The 12,826-nt window shown below is 44.6% G+C and overlaps 1 protein-coding gene across 1 annotated transcript; it reads right to left on the bottom strand.

Annotated features, from left to right (window-relative positions):
* Positions 1 to 90: 90 nt before the first annotated feature.
* On the bottom strand, positions 91 to 12,185 carry LOC104499633 (probable cation-transporting ATPase 13A5; the record flags this gene model as incomplete). The annotated part of the gene is made up of 10 exons (XM_010143164.1): positions 12,123 to 12,185; positions 8,989 to 9,162; positions 7,724 to 7,870; positions 7,431 to 7,501; positions 7,274 to 7,354; positions 6,667 to 6,736; positions 4,593 to 4,727; positions 2,205 to 2,277; positions 1,269 to 1,400; positions 91 to 248 (listed from the first exon to the last, which is right to left on the bottom strand). Coding segments are annotated over exons 1-10 (1,104 nt in total), but the record flags the coding sequence as incomplete, so codon positions are not given.
* Between the last annotated feature and the right edge of the window lie 641 nt (positions 12,186 to 12,826).

The raw sequence follows: 12,826 nt of genomic DNA, 5'->3' as shown, positions 1-12,826 counted from the left end.
TTCTGGCATCCAAAAACTGAATTACAGAAGTGAACAATATTCAGAAGATTTGGAGTGACCGAAGGCTCAGAACACATTCCTCTTACTTACCTTGTGGGACACAAACACACACACAGTGTAGATGAAACCAGACATGCCAATGGCAGAGAGGCCTACGATGATCTTGAAGGCATCTCTGTAGAGTTTGAAGTTCACTGGCTTGGGGTAGAGGATGGATCTCACCAGGTCACCTTTAGCTGTATTGAACCCTGCATGAAGACGTGTGCCATACATTGCCTATGTGACATAGCGGTGGCGTACCACATCGGTGCTGTTCAAAAACCAGTAACATTGCACAAGCCTGAGCCATCAGGTGGCACCAAGCACTTCTTGGGAACAACAGCCCTGTGCTGGACTTGGAGTACAAATTGAAACGAGGTTCCCTACCAGCCTCCGGGGCTGCCACTGGTTAGCAACAATAAAAGAAATACCGGTTTGCAGCACGACAGCTCTCACTGGCCCTCTGCTGGTTGGCTTTGTCTGTATGACTTCTGTCCCACAGAAAAGGACGTGTCTCCGATAGTCTTCCACGCTGTGGGTTTTCCAGGGCATTGGACTCTCCGTGAAGGGCAGGGGGGTTTTAGTAACTGGAATGCTTTCACCTAAGAACAACAGCGTGCAGCTTCACTTAAAGGGAATTCGATAGCCTATCAGGTTCTGTGCATTAGAAAGTGTCAGCACCCTTTAGGTGCTCAAGCTTGTCTGACTAATTAGCTTTCTTATTATGTTCTTACACATGTGGATTTATGGTGACAGCCACTATAGTTTCAGTTTCAGAGTACATCAGGAGGTTTCTCTGAGCATTTTGCATTAAGGAGCTTGGGACAAATCTTGCTCCTGAACAGAGGTCATGCCTTTTAGTGGCTTGATGTTTAGGTATAACACTGACCCCTGTGCTCATACATCGTTTGCTTGAACAGAACTGCTGAAAGGTCAGAATCCAAAACCTAAAAAAAAATACATATTCAGTGTCTCTGAGTATTTTCACTTTCTACTCCTGACAGTATATTAATCCTACTTGTTTTTAATGTGGAAAAGAAATGTGTATTACACAATGGCAGGGTTCAAAAGCCTGAGACAATTGTGAATTATTCAAGCCACAGTTTTTCCACCTACTGCTGCAAGCTATTCTAAAAAAGAGTGAACTATTTTCTGTCAGAACAGATAGAGACATCTCCCTGACAGGGAACCTGCAGAGGGCCTTAGCATTTCAAGCTCCATGGCTGCACCTGTAAGCATCCCTTCATTCACAATGCAGCTTCCATCAATCAGGACAGCATCACAGGGGAGAGCAAGCTTTTTTCCATCTAAAACAAACACATCTCCAGGGACTAAGTAACAAGATTCCAGCACTTTGCAACCTGTAGAAAAATACAAAAATGAAATTTACTTGTGCACAAGTTCTGGGCAATAAAAAAAAAGTCTCATAGCACACACAACATCACTAAACTTCTACACTGCATGATTTAAGGCCAGTGCTTCTTAGAAATAATACCAACTGGAAAAGCAACAGCGCAAAAATTGGCCCTTGTTGAAACATTTCTCTCCAAGTGAGTGTCTTCAGTTTCATTTGTTTAGTGTCCATAAAACATTCTGATCAAGAAAACCTATCCAAAGCCTTTATATCTCCCATCACCCTAGCAATTGCCCCCAACACCTTTGGGAGGGAAAATTAGCTATAACCCCTATCTTAAGAGCAGGGATGTGAGACGCAGGAAAGAAAGCTCATACCTCGGTGAGAGCTATATATCTAGACTTCTTGTATTGCTCACAAGGTACTTGACAAAATGGTGAAAGTAGCCCATAGCAGAGCAGGGAAGCATGTCTCAGAAGCAGAAGTTGTTACCTAGATGCTTGTCTGTGAAATTAAGTTTTCCAAGATGTTCTTGACTCTTTACACAAATTACTAGGTTCACCTGTATCATCACAGATGCCACAGATACAGATGATAATGATACAGATGCATCATTACTGCACTGCATAGGCTGTGCCCACACTTCTCACTGCCCTGCCTGCCTCACCTCTCTCTGCTCCGTTCTCCCTCCAGCTCACCCTTCATATTTCAGCAGTGAAGAAATCGACAGGAGCTGTGCAATTCCAGGTACATTTCAACACATTAGTTAATTATACAGGTTGGTGAGGAAAATGAGACACAGATGACTCACCTTCACTCTTCGTGCAGACGGTAACCTGGACTTTGTTACACTCCTCAACAAGGTTGTGCAGATTGGCAGCCTGCTGTTGATGGGAAAGCAATTGCAGTGTTGAAACATCAATACTCAAGTGAAGCAGGAGGTTACAGTTCAGCAATCATGCTAACGTCACAGAAACTGAATTTGCTGAGTTATCTGGGGGAGGTTTCACATCACTTGTTAGAAGTCAGGAAGCGAGTTCGTTGAGTTAACCTAGAACAAGCTGCCACGGGAACAGGGACCTAATTTTCTGTTGATTCCAGTTCATGCTGCTATATCTCTCTTGACCTTCAGGGGACTACTCCTGTTTCATGCCAGACTAAGTCTCCTTAGCAGCAACATCGCTACTTCTGTAGTCCCTCAGAAGGGGGTCTCTTTGTGCTCAACAGTTTTTATCCTTGCTGGGAGGCTATCAAGAGGACAACCAAGTTATAGAGGGTATCGTTACAAAACTGCCATTGCAAGAAGAAAACCAGAAATTCTAATTTCACTGGCTGCCTGTGCTTTGTCAGTTTTTGTAATCCTTCTCTGACAATTACATATCCTGAGATAATGATGAAGTCAGCTGTCATTGCAAGGCCATTAGAGAGAAAGCCTTATCTTGATATAAAGTTGCAGTTGCAAAAAACTAATCCCCAAGTGTGGATTTCTTCATTAGCATTGCTCATGTGAAGATGTCAAGCCAGCTTGAAGACTATCTGGAGGCCCCAAACACTGTAATTCTTCCTGCCAGAATTATCAATCACACAATAAAACTAGTCTTGCAAAAGGAACCTGAACAGATCGTATCTATTCTTCGTGCTCTGCAATACCAGGACAGACACCAACATTTTAAGTACAATGGTGTGCTCAAAGAGATGTAAATGCTTGTTCAACAAGCATGGGAGTTCTAGTCATCCAACAGGTATTAGTCAGAGATACAAAACCGTGACGTGCAGCCAACACACCTGTGCTGGCGAAAGCCCCAGCTATTCACAAAGCCCTCACTGAGATCAGTGTGAGGCAGCAATAAAAACATGCCCTTGGCAGGGTAGAGGGTGTGCAGGGGTGTCTTGTCAGCATGGCACATGGGTGAGCACATACTGCCCAAAGTCCCACCAGTCCGGGTGCCTGGGACCTACAAGGGAAATGCGCTGTGTGCCTCTGCCTGCCCAGAGAAAAACAGAGCCTATTCAAACAAAACCCAGCTCCTGGAAAGGCAAATTACTGCCTCCTCCTGGGCAGCACTTCGCAGAGAAGTTTGCTTTGCCTCCTTCTCAAGGACCCTCTCAAAGGGCTGAATCTTGCCCTTCCCCGGTAATTCAATCCAGAAACAATGATGTTAGCAGTGAATTTGGAGGCAATGTGAGCCATGCCTGGCTTTGAAGTACGACATGAGCATGACAGTCAGGTCAGTGCACCCCAGAGCTGCTGTCCCTTCACTCCTGCCACCACCTGTATTCTCATCACACTGTCTGCAGGATCAGTGCTGTCCTCTAACTCTAATATTTTTCCTGAAGATTAACAAAACATTTACCAGGACTCAGGAATCCTGTTCATTTTTCCTTTAAAACTTTAACAATACAGAGGAATGTGGTACCTAGTATCCAGACCTGAGACACTAAAATGCTGCCTGCCAGACTCCTGTTCCTGCTGCTCTTTCCCATCTGTACTTACATTCACATAGTTTCTCTTTTTTCCCTTATTATATCCTTTCTCCATGTGATTATTTCCTTCCCTGTGTATTTAAAGTGGGTTCAGAAATGATGGAAATGTTTTCCACACTCCCAGTGAGGGCATTCTCCAGCAGGAAGCACCAGGAACCTCACCTGGTTGCATGAGGATACTCAACAAGAGGCAAATGTTGCATAAGGCTCAGATCAAACTATTTGCCTGTGCCATAGAGACTGATGATTTCAGGTTTATCACAGTGAGTGCTTTAGGTCAAAAAGTGAATGAGCCGAGACTATTAGAAAAATCTTCCAAGCAGCTGCAACCATGACAGTAATGTTGAAAAAAAATTGAGAAATTTTTATTTTTTCTTTTTTGCTGTTAAGACCCGTTATTTAGCAAAGCTTAAGAGGAGTGAATCCTCCTAAAATTGCAGTGGGAAGAAGACTCATGGATATAGTCCACCTTCATAAAGTCTTACAAACCCCATGTAACAGAATTCAATCTTCTTTAATTCTTAGGAAGTTCAAGACTCTGAGATATGACCCTTTTAACTCCTCTGTAGCAAAAAAATCATGTAGTAATACAGAAGAATACACAGCAATAAAAAATAACCAGAAAGAGCATATAAGTAGCTGCTTGACTCTGTGATAGATGGAATTGCTAGCAGAGTGCAGGATGGGGAGCTGGCAGGCTGCACGACAGGCTCACCTGTCTGAGGTCATACACCGTTAGGGCAACAGAAGCGATCGACAGTATTATGATGGCTACTGAATATTCAATGTAGCCTTGGCTCAGCCACAGCACAAGGGTGAAGGCTTGGAACACGTAGAAGGGGTTTAAAATCTGCAAACACAAATGAAACACACATCAGGGGATGGACATAACGCATGTCAGGAGAGATCGAGTATGGGAAGGGGTAGAACATTTACAGACCATTTCATTGCAGCATCCAGGAGACTTAAACACCACTTGAAAGGATTGTTTTGCCATTCCAAGGCAGCACTCCTTCATGGCTGCTTTAGAGTATTAATAACCTCCAGCTCTAACTTAGGAGTTTACACTAGTTTGCAGTGTTCGTAATTAAACGCTGTTGCTAACTAGTTACGATGCAGCAGCAATTATGCTGGCAACAAAGTCACACTCAAGTGACTTTAAGATGATTGGTAGCCATCTAACAGAGGTGACCTTAACATTACAGCTTCTGAGTAATTGCTACACAAATGTGGGGGGAAAAGCAGACTGAATTACCGTAAAAATCCTTGATACTTTGTGATTTAAGAAAGCCACTGTCAATACAATATTTATTTGGAAAAAAAAAAAATATGGTAAAGAAGAACTAAGGGACTGTGTGGCCATCAGTAATCAGTCTTAGACTACAGCTAAAAATGAGAGATTTCCTTGTACTTCCGTACTTTTAGCTACTCCACATCATGTCAGCCTCACAATACGAGTCATCATTCACTTTAATGTGTGATGCTAAAACAAGCCACAAGCCCCACTGAAGTCTGAGAATATAATTGTGGTTATCGTGGTTTCTAACTAACAACAAAATAATTAGCTGAAGTTTTTCAGAGAGCTGCCCACTGTTTGCCTTGTCTGAAGGAGCAGCAGACTCTTCTGTGGAACTGGTATAACTAAAACAGCCACTGGAAGAGCTTTCTGCATGAAGTTTGGAGCTGAAATGAATTATTCATGTGACAAATTTGGCCCCTCAATGAAAATTTAATACTTTCTTCAACATTCACTAGGACAAAGAGACAGACACTAAATCAGGGTGCCAGCCTTCGGACACTGAAGCTGTATCTAGACTAAAATACCACAAGCTTATGAGACCAGTCTGCCTCCAGGCACCACCATTAATATTGCAAACATGAAGCTTCAGCCTTGGATGGAAGTGCAAAGTTCAAATTAACTAAACTTTTTAGAGCGCTACACCTGAGTTCTCTTCAAAACCATCTCCAGGGGGCACTGGAAGGTTGGTAACATCAAGCCCAGCCAATTTCAGGAGCCCTGCACCTTTTAATGAATTTTGTAGGGTTTAAAACAAACTCCACTTAAATTCAGACACATGCTAGCTTGGAGTCCCAGCACTCATAGCTCTTTTTCGTGTTAAAGATACTCATGTAGCATCCATAATCCACTAATGAGAACACAGATTGACATGACAGTATCTGTATGCAAAGCCTCTGCTTACAGACTGGCAAAAATATATGTCCAGCATTTCTATATGCAAACTCAGCAAGTAACTATCCATACATGCCTCTCCTCTTATCCACAACACGTGTTTGTTTTGTCTTCTGTAGGGTAAGAACAGTCTTGCAGTGTGTCCTTATTCATGCCCAGAAAAAAAAAACAACCCCCTGTGTTTCTCCTATGACTGTGTCATAGGAGAAAAGAAAGTTACTAGGTGAACAAGGCAATTATAAAACAGAAATTTTGTGCATGTTTTCCTTCATTCTAAGGCACACTCGCGATTTACGCTGCTGCCACAGTAAGCAGGCCACAAGTAAGCTGGTACAATGCTTTGTACGGCCTTTGGACTACAAAAACAAGGCTATTAGAAAGGAACAATGTGCCTTATTTGTACCAATAAAACTGTCACTGTGGATCATTATCAAGAGCCTGCTCAAAAGGACGGAGTTACTGATGTGCCTATGGTCAGTCCTAGCAGTTGCAGAAAGCGTGAGCACCCTAGGTGCATGTCACTGCTCAGTCAGTATAACGCTAAAGTCTTCAAAACACTTCCAACCTGTCCCACCAAGTGCTAGTCTGACTTACTGACCTCTTTAAAAAATAACTTCCAAATAGGACGAATTTCAACTTCGATGGCATTAGGCCCACACACCAGCTGCCTGTAGGAAGGTAGAGAAGAATTCCACATGTTACAGTTTAGCCACGTAGGGTAAGACTTCATGTGGAAAACTGCACCCAAATAACATTAACACATCTACAAAAGTAAGTCCCAGGGGCACCGTATGGCTGAGCAGGTCAAATAAACCTGTCAGGAATCTATTGTATCCAAGAGGACTTTACACAGAGGCAGGATTTTACTGTTTCTTGCTGAAAAGATCATCAGTTTGCTGCTAAACTTTCCAGAGGCCTTTTAAGGAGAAAATGGCAAAGGAAGCCCATCACAGCTTGCTGTGCCCTGAACCGCAGGTGGAACCAGTGCCATTTTCCCCAAACTTAGCCTGGCATCTCTGAGAAGATAGTGACCTCAACAGAGCGTAAGCAATAACGATTTTGCACCCTTCTGAATGTCACCACACAGTTTGCACTGCCTTCCCACTAAGATGAGTAGCAAGAAGCTCACGTGAATATGAAAGGAAGAAATAATCCATAACACTGTCACAATTAGCTCGTAATACATACTGATATGTAGATCGTACCTGATCCTCTGTTCTTCCCTCGTCAGGCCACCTCCAAACTTGTGGTGTATGCTGTGACATGTGTTGCTGTCTTCTAATAACCTGAGATAAGAGGAGGAAGTTCAGACAAGGGAGTCCCCTACCGCAAAGGGTTATGTAACAGGCTGTTGATACTCACCCAACCTTCTTGAATTCTTTTACAGAAAAGTCCCAAACATAACGGATTTTCTGCACCTGGATACATCTCATCTGCAAGACCAAACAGCAAAAATTCCTTTTGCCATTCAAGGGAAAGCCATCCCACTGTTACAGAAATGCTTCCCCATATTTTAGAGAAAACTTGAGCTTACGTAAACAGGATTTGCAGGCAGATGCTGGCAGACCACCCTTGGGAACCTCCCAGTGCCCTGACTCTTATTTTCATCCAACTCCTCCCAGTCATATTTAGTCTCTGCTTTATAGATGACTTACCTTTAACTGTGGCTTCATTATAGCTCTGTTTATGACTGAGTCTTTATCAGCCACGAGAGGACCATCTGCATTACTACCAATAGGTGGTGCCAATGTGGATAAATCAATCCAGGTCACCTTCTTCCAGGTGTATCTCTGAAGCTCATCCTGGAGAAATAGAGCACACAGCTCAGCGACAAGCCCACGATGTTGCCTGTGATAATGTTCCCTGACTCTGGGAAGTATATATGAGATTCCCAGAGAACTGCAGTACTATGGCATCCTTGCAATCACAGCAAACGTAAGCCCATAGTAGCAGGGATGTTGGTATCAGTGTTTTACTATGAATCAGTAGAGCTCTTTGAAGGCAATCTCACAACTGTCTCCATTTACTTTGATTGACGCTGCAGAGCAATTTCAAAGAAGATGATGCTAAACCAGAACTGGGTTTTAACAGCTACTGGGTGGTTATTTAGGCCGTGGGATCAGACTAGAGCTAGCTAGAAGTGAAAGCCTTCTGAAACACTTCTGGTGTGGACATTCAGTCCTCAGCACTAGCTTCTTTTCTCTACAAAACTCCTACAAGCTGTGTTACTTGGTTTTGTCCATAGCCAAGAGCAACTCAGCTTTAGTGCTGCAGAGGCATGTGCCAGACCGAACTGTCCTTTCATCGGTTCGGTTCAACGTAACCAGTTACAATGAGCCATAGATTACTCATTTAGTGGTTTGAGTGCATCTGTTTTAGCAATATCATTGCGATGTTGAGCATTAAGCATCTTAAGCGTTTGCTCTGCTAGAATTTGGTTGGGTTTTCATTTATGGACATGGAGTTTTAGAATATAACTAATGCCTGAAATCTAGCCCTCTAAAACCCCTCTCCTCAGCATTCTCTGCTAACATTAAAGCAGAAGGTCTACTAGCAGCCACAGCTTCTGAAGATGCTGAAGGCAGCTGGCTGCACGTCATGCACATAAATGAAGGGAAGAGGCAGAGCTGTGTCACAGAATGTGTTATTGGCAGAGAGCAGCCGCTGGAGCCTGTGGATGGGCAGCAGCAACGCCTTAAGTCTGCTTAGTGTCCAGCCTTCAGGCAGAGTATCTGCTCTCTTGTTAGTATAAACACAGTCTTCTATGCAGTATTTCAAACTCAGAATAAAAATGGTTGCCCCTCTGAAGCTTTACTCATCCCTGCCACAACACTTCCAAGTATGGAAAGTGTTATTAACCTGCTACACGGTTCTTTTGTCACGCGGACAAAAGAACAATGAGCTAGGAGGGTTCACCTACTGTTGTTCTAAGCAGAACAATGTCCGCTTCTTCTAAGCTGCAGCGGATGCAGTTTGCCCACACATCCCACTCGGGTTTCCAGTAAAACAGGAGCAGCAGAGCCCCACAGGACAAGATGTACCCAGCGATGCACAAGACCCTCCGCCAGCATTGGGTTTTGTAGCCAAATATCTCCTGTACAACAAAGAGAAAGGATTCTTTGTTAACAAGTTTGACCTTGGTGTTTAATCACCAGGAAGCCCAGGCTTATTGAAAAGAAAGGCTTACTGAAAAGAAAGGCTTATTGAAAAGAAAGGCTTATTGAAAAGAAAGGTGACAGAAGCTCTCCTTATAACTCTCACGGTCATTTTTTTAAATGAGAGTTTGCTGATTGATATGACGCAGTTAATTAAGACCACAGTGGAGCTGCTGAAAGGAGGATGCTGCTGGGCCAGCAGAGGATCGTTCTCACATCAGCTCTCCCAGGATTAATGTAGAATTAGCTCCAGTCTAGAGCTTTTACCGTCAAGGCTGCAGCTGACCCTTCATGTTCTTTACGTGCCGTGCTAGAACCAAACAGCCCTGCCTGCCACCAAGGACGATGTTTCCATGTGAACTTAGTGCTGACTGCTGAAATCTACCTTGCGGCAGGGGAATAGAATCTGCCTCAGGGGAAGAAAACTGCCAAGCCCCGCGCAACTCCTCTCAGGCACCAGGAACCACGCCTGCTGGTGTGTTGTGGTCTATCACATACGCCTTAACTTGAAAATGATTATGCTCTTTTTGCTGTGTATTCTCTTCTTCTCCAACTTATTCCCCAGGTCTTCCACCATCTACTCTGCTCGTCCTTACATTTTGATAGCCCAATAGTCATCTATTCGGTGATGTTCCATTGTCTGTAAGGAGATTGCTAAGTCCATTGTGTAGGGGTAAATCATACGTCGCAAATATTCGGGGCGGACGAAACGACAATCGTTTATGTGTACACAAGGCCTTTATTAAGATACAACTGCAGCAGACGGCTGCAGCCCCTACACACACAACTTCTAAGTGCTAACTGCTAACTAACTGCGCAGTTTCTTCCTTATCACATCTATTTGTAGTTTCTAAGTTATCTTATGTATTCCGGCTGGATTGGTTTCAAGTACACTGTCCTGCCCAGAGATGAGCTGGCTTTCCAATCACCTATTGACACAACCTCTCTGTCTCCTCCTAAATAACACACCTCCTGCTGCTGACTGACAGCAGGCTTACAGGGCTGCTTTCCGGACCGGCCGGGGGGTCATGCCCACAGTCCATGTCTTTCGTTTTTCCCCCTGAGAAAAACTTGGGGATTTTTGTACCCTTAGATCCTTCTCTATATACTAGGTGCTTACCCAGCCCTCCTAGCACCCTGCAGGCTGTGAGGGAAGTGGGGAGATGCTCCTTCACAGCTGGTGGTTCACCACATCCAGAGATGCCAACCTTTTGGACATGTCACATGCATCCAGCCTGGTCACACCTCTCATGGCACCAAGACAGCAGCTTCGGGAGGTTCCACCCTGGGCCTGCAGCCCTACATCCACCCCTCAGCAGCCATGATGTGCCCATTTCTGTTTGCCCACAGACACCAATTCAGGAACCCAGGCAGCCCCCACAATGGGGCTCATTTTGTGCCACCCACGTTATGGTAGAGTGTACAGAAGTTTATCTGGGAAATTAATTTTGTTTTAAGGCTGAAATGGAAACCTAGAAAAAGAGATTTAGTTTTTTGTGTGGCATCCACTGACAAAAACCAACCAAACAGGCAAACACAAAACCCAAAACAATTGTTTGCCGTCAGGTGTCCCCATGCCTGCTGCAGTGATCCATTTGTTTTCCTATACAGGACACTTCCCAGAGAGCTCTTAGCTCTCTTTCCCACTCCAAAAAACTCACTTCCAGGCAATCCCAGTACTTCACCCTAGGGTTGATGATGAGGGCAGGCGAGCACCCATGCTCAGGAGCAAGCAGAGGAAGCAGCTGCATTGCAGGTGATAGCTGCGGTGCTGCACTGACTGTGTCTGGCCCATCACCCTGGCACCGGCACAGATGCTGCCGGACACTCATTGCTCGTGGATGCTGCAGGACAGGCCAGTGCAAGGAGCTGCAGGAGCAATCTCGAGCCATCACCAAGGTGAGATACCTAACCCAGACCACAGATAACTATTAACCACCCACCCACAGGGGCACCTGCCCCTGAGGGAGTATCAAGCAGCCCTGCAAACATAGGCAGAGGTAGTAAGTAAATGTTCTTGTACATCCGCTTGTGACCACACAGAATGTTTTTCCAGAATAGCTTGCCAATTAAAGTACACAATGTGATGGGATAGTGTAGCCTATTGGCATGGCTTATGCAGTTGCGAGGCTGAGGAGGAAATGGTATTTTAAATCATCAAAAAAAAAATATTAGAAGGAGGATGTTCTGTGTCTGAAATACAGCTCAGAGAAATGCCAGAGGGACAAGTGACGATTTACAGGATAGAGTTTGCAACAAAGCAGACCTCCTTGGAGAGGGCAAACTATTATACTGGTTCAACTTCAGACATAATTTTCAAGTCATTTAAAGGCAGTGGAGTAGGCACCTATTTATGTTTAAGAGAACAATTAACTTGATTTATCTGAACTCTGATCACAACATAAACTGAGCTGAAATCAATGCAGCTCAACTGAAATAATCATGCAGCCCTTATACCAGGTTAGCAAATTCCGTTTCAAATCAGGTCTGCAGCTTTTAGATGGGCAGCCCTGCTGTATACCAAATATTCCTTCAGAGGCCACAGAGGTTCAAATCAATAACTGCAAATGGTGTTTTCAGGACAGAAAAGAAAATGGAACGGACAGTGGGGAAAAGGACACTGTTCCCTGGCCAGATGACTTCTGGTGGGCAAAGAAGTCTCTTCCATGTCTTGTGCCTCTGGACTGAAGTAGTATGTTCCTCGCTTAGCCCTTTGCAAAAATCAATCTCAAAGTCAGTAAGAACTGACCCAGGGTTTTTCCTTCACCAGGTTGTGTTGAAGAGACAGTGCCTGAATGGGGAGTGAAGGTGAAGAAGAAGCAGCAGCATATCCAAAATGGGCATGTGGGAAAAGAGGCACACAATGAAACCAAAACCCAGCACAGTCCCCCGCCCTTACCAGCTCATTTTCTTCTCCCTTGTTGAGGAGCACACAACGATCCTTCCGAAGCTTTTCCTCCATCTGGCCACGCTGTTTTCAGTCTTGAAGGTTCTTGTTGGGTGGGTCAAGCAATGTTGAATGCAGCTACTGCCTTGAACTCAGGCTGGTGTTAAAGTTAGCTCTTACCATGGTCTGATGTGCTGCCTTTGAAAGCCTCACAGTGCATACGCTTCTTATTAAGTTCCCAGAAGAGGGAAGAAGATCCACTCTCACGTGTAAAGCCCTTAAGCGCCTGACTTATGTAAGAGGGGCGTTTCTTGGTGTGCTGGCTTTGTTGCACTCACCAAGGGACTGTGTGGAGCAGAGCTCTGGTGGCCAAGGAGGAAAGGGCACCTCTGTCCTGTGCTGAGGAGATGGCCCTACACGGAGCTCAGAGGGAAGGAGAAGAGTGGCAGATCCCATAGCCCTGCACAGACCTGCCTGAGAACATCCACCCTAGCATGGGGAACCACCTCCTGTGTGTGAGAGAGAAGCATGTGCTTTGGGGAGATCACAGTGTCTGGGTCTGGGCTTGGTTTCAGCGCCGTAGAGGCACATGCTGGTTTTCAGATGTGGATCCAATCTGAACATTCACAGTTGCTCTGGACTTCTCCTCAAATATGAGCTTTGCTTCAAATTCTGCCTGAGTTACAAGGAAGCAGAAATGGGGCTGGGTGACTCCT

The sequence above is a fragment of the Buceros rhinoceros genome, unplaced genomic scaffold, assembly GCF_000710305.1.
Source record: "Buceros rhinoceros silvestris isolate BGI_N320 unplaced genomic scaffold, ASM71030v1 scaffold5299, whole genome shotgun sequence".
In the NCBI taxonomy this organism is placed as follows: domain Eukaryota; kingdom Metazoa; phylum Chordata; class Aves; order Bucerotiformes; family Bucerotidae; genus Buceros; species Buceros rhinoceros.
Note: the sequence above shows the minus strand (reverse complement) of the source record. Positions and strands in the feature narration are given on the sequence as shown.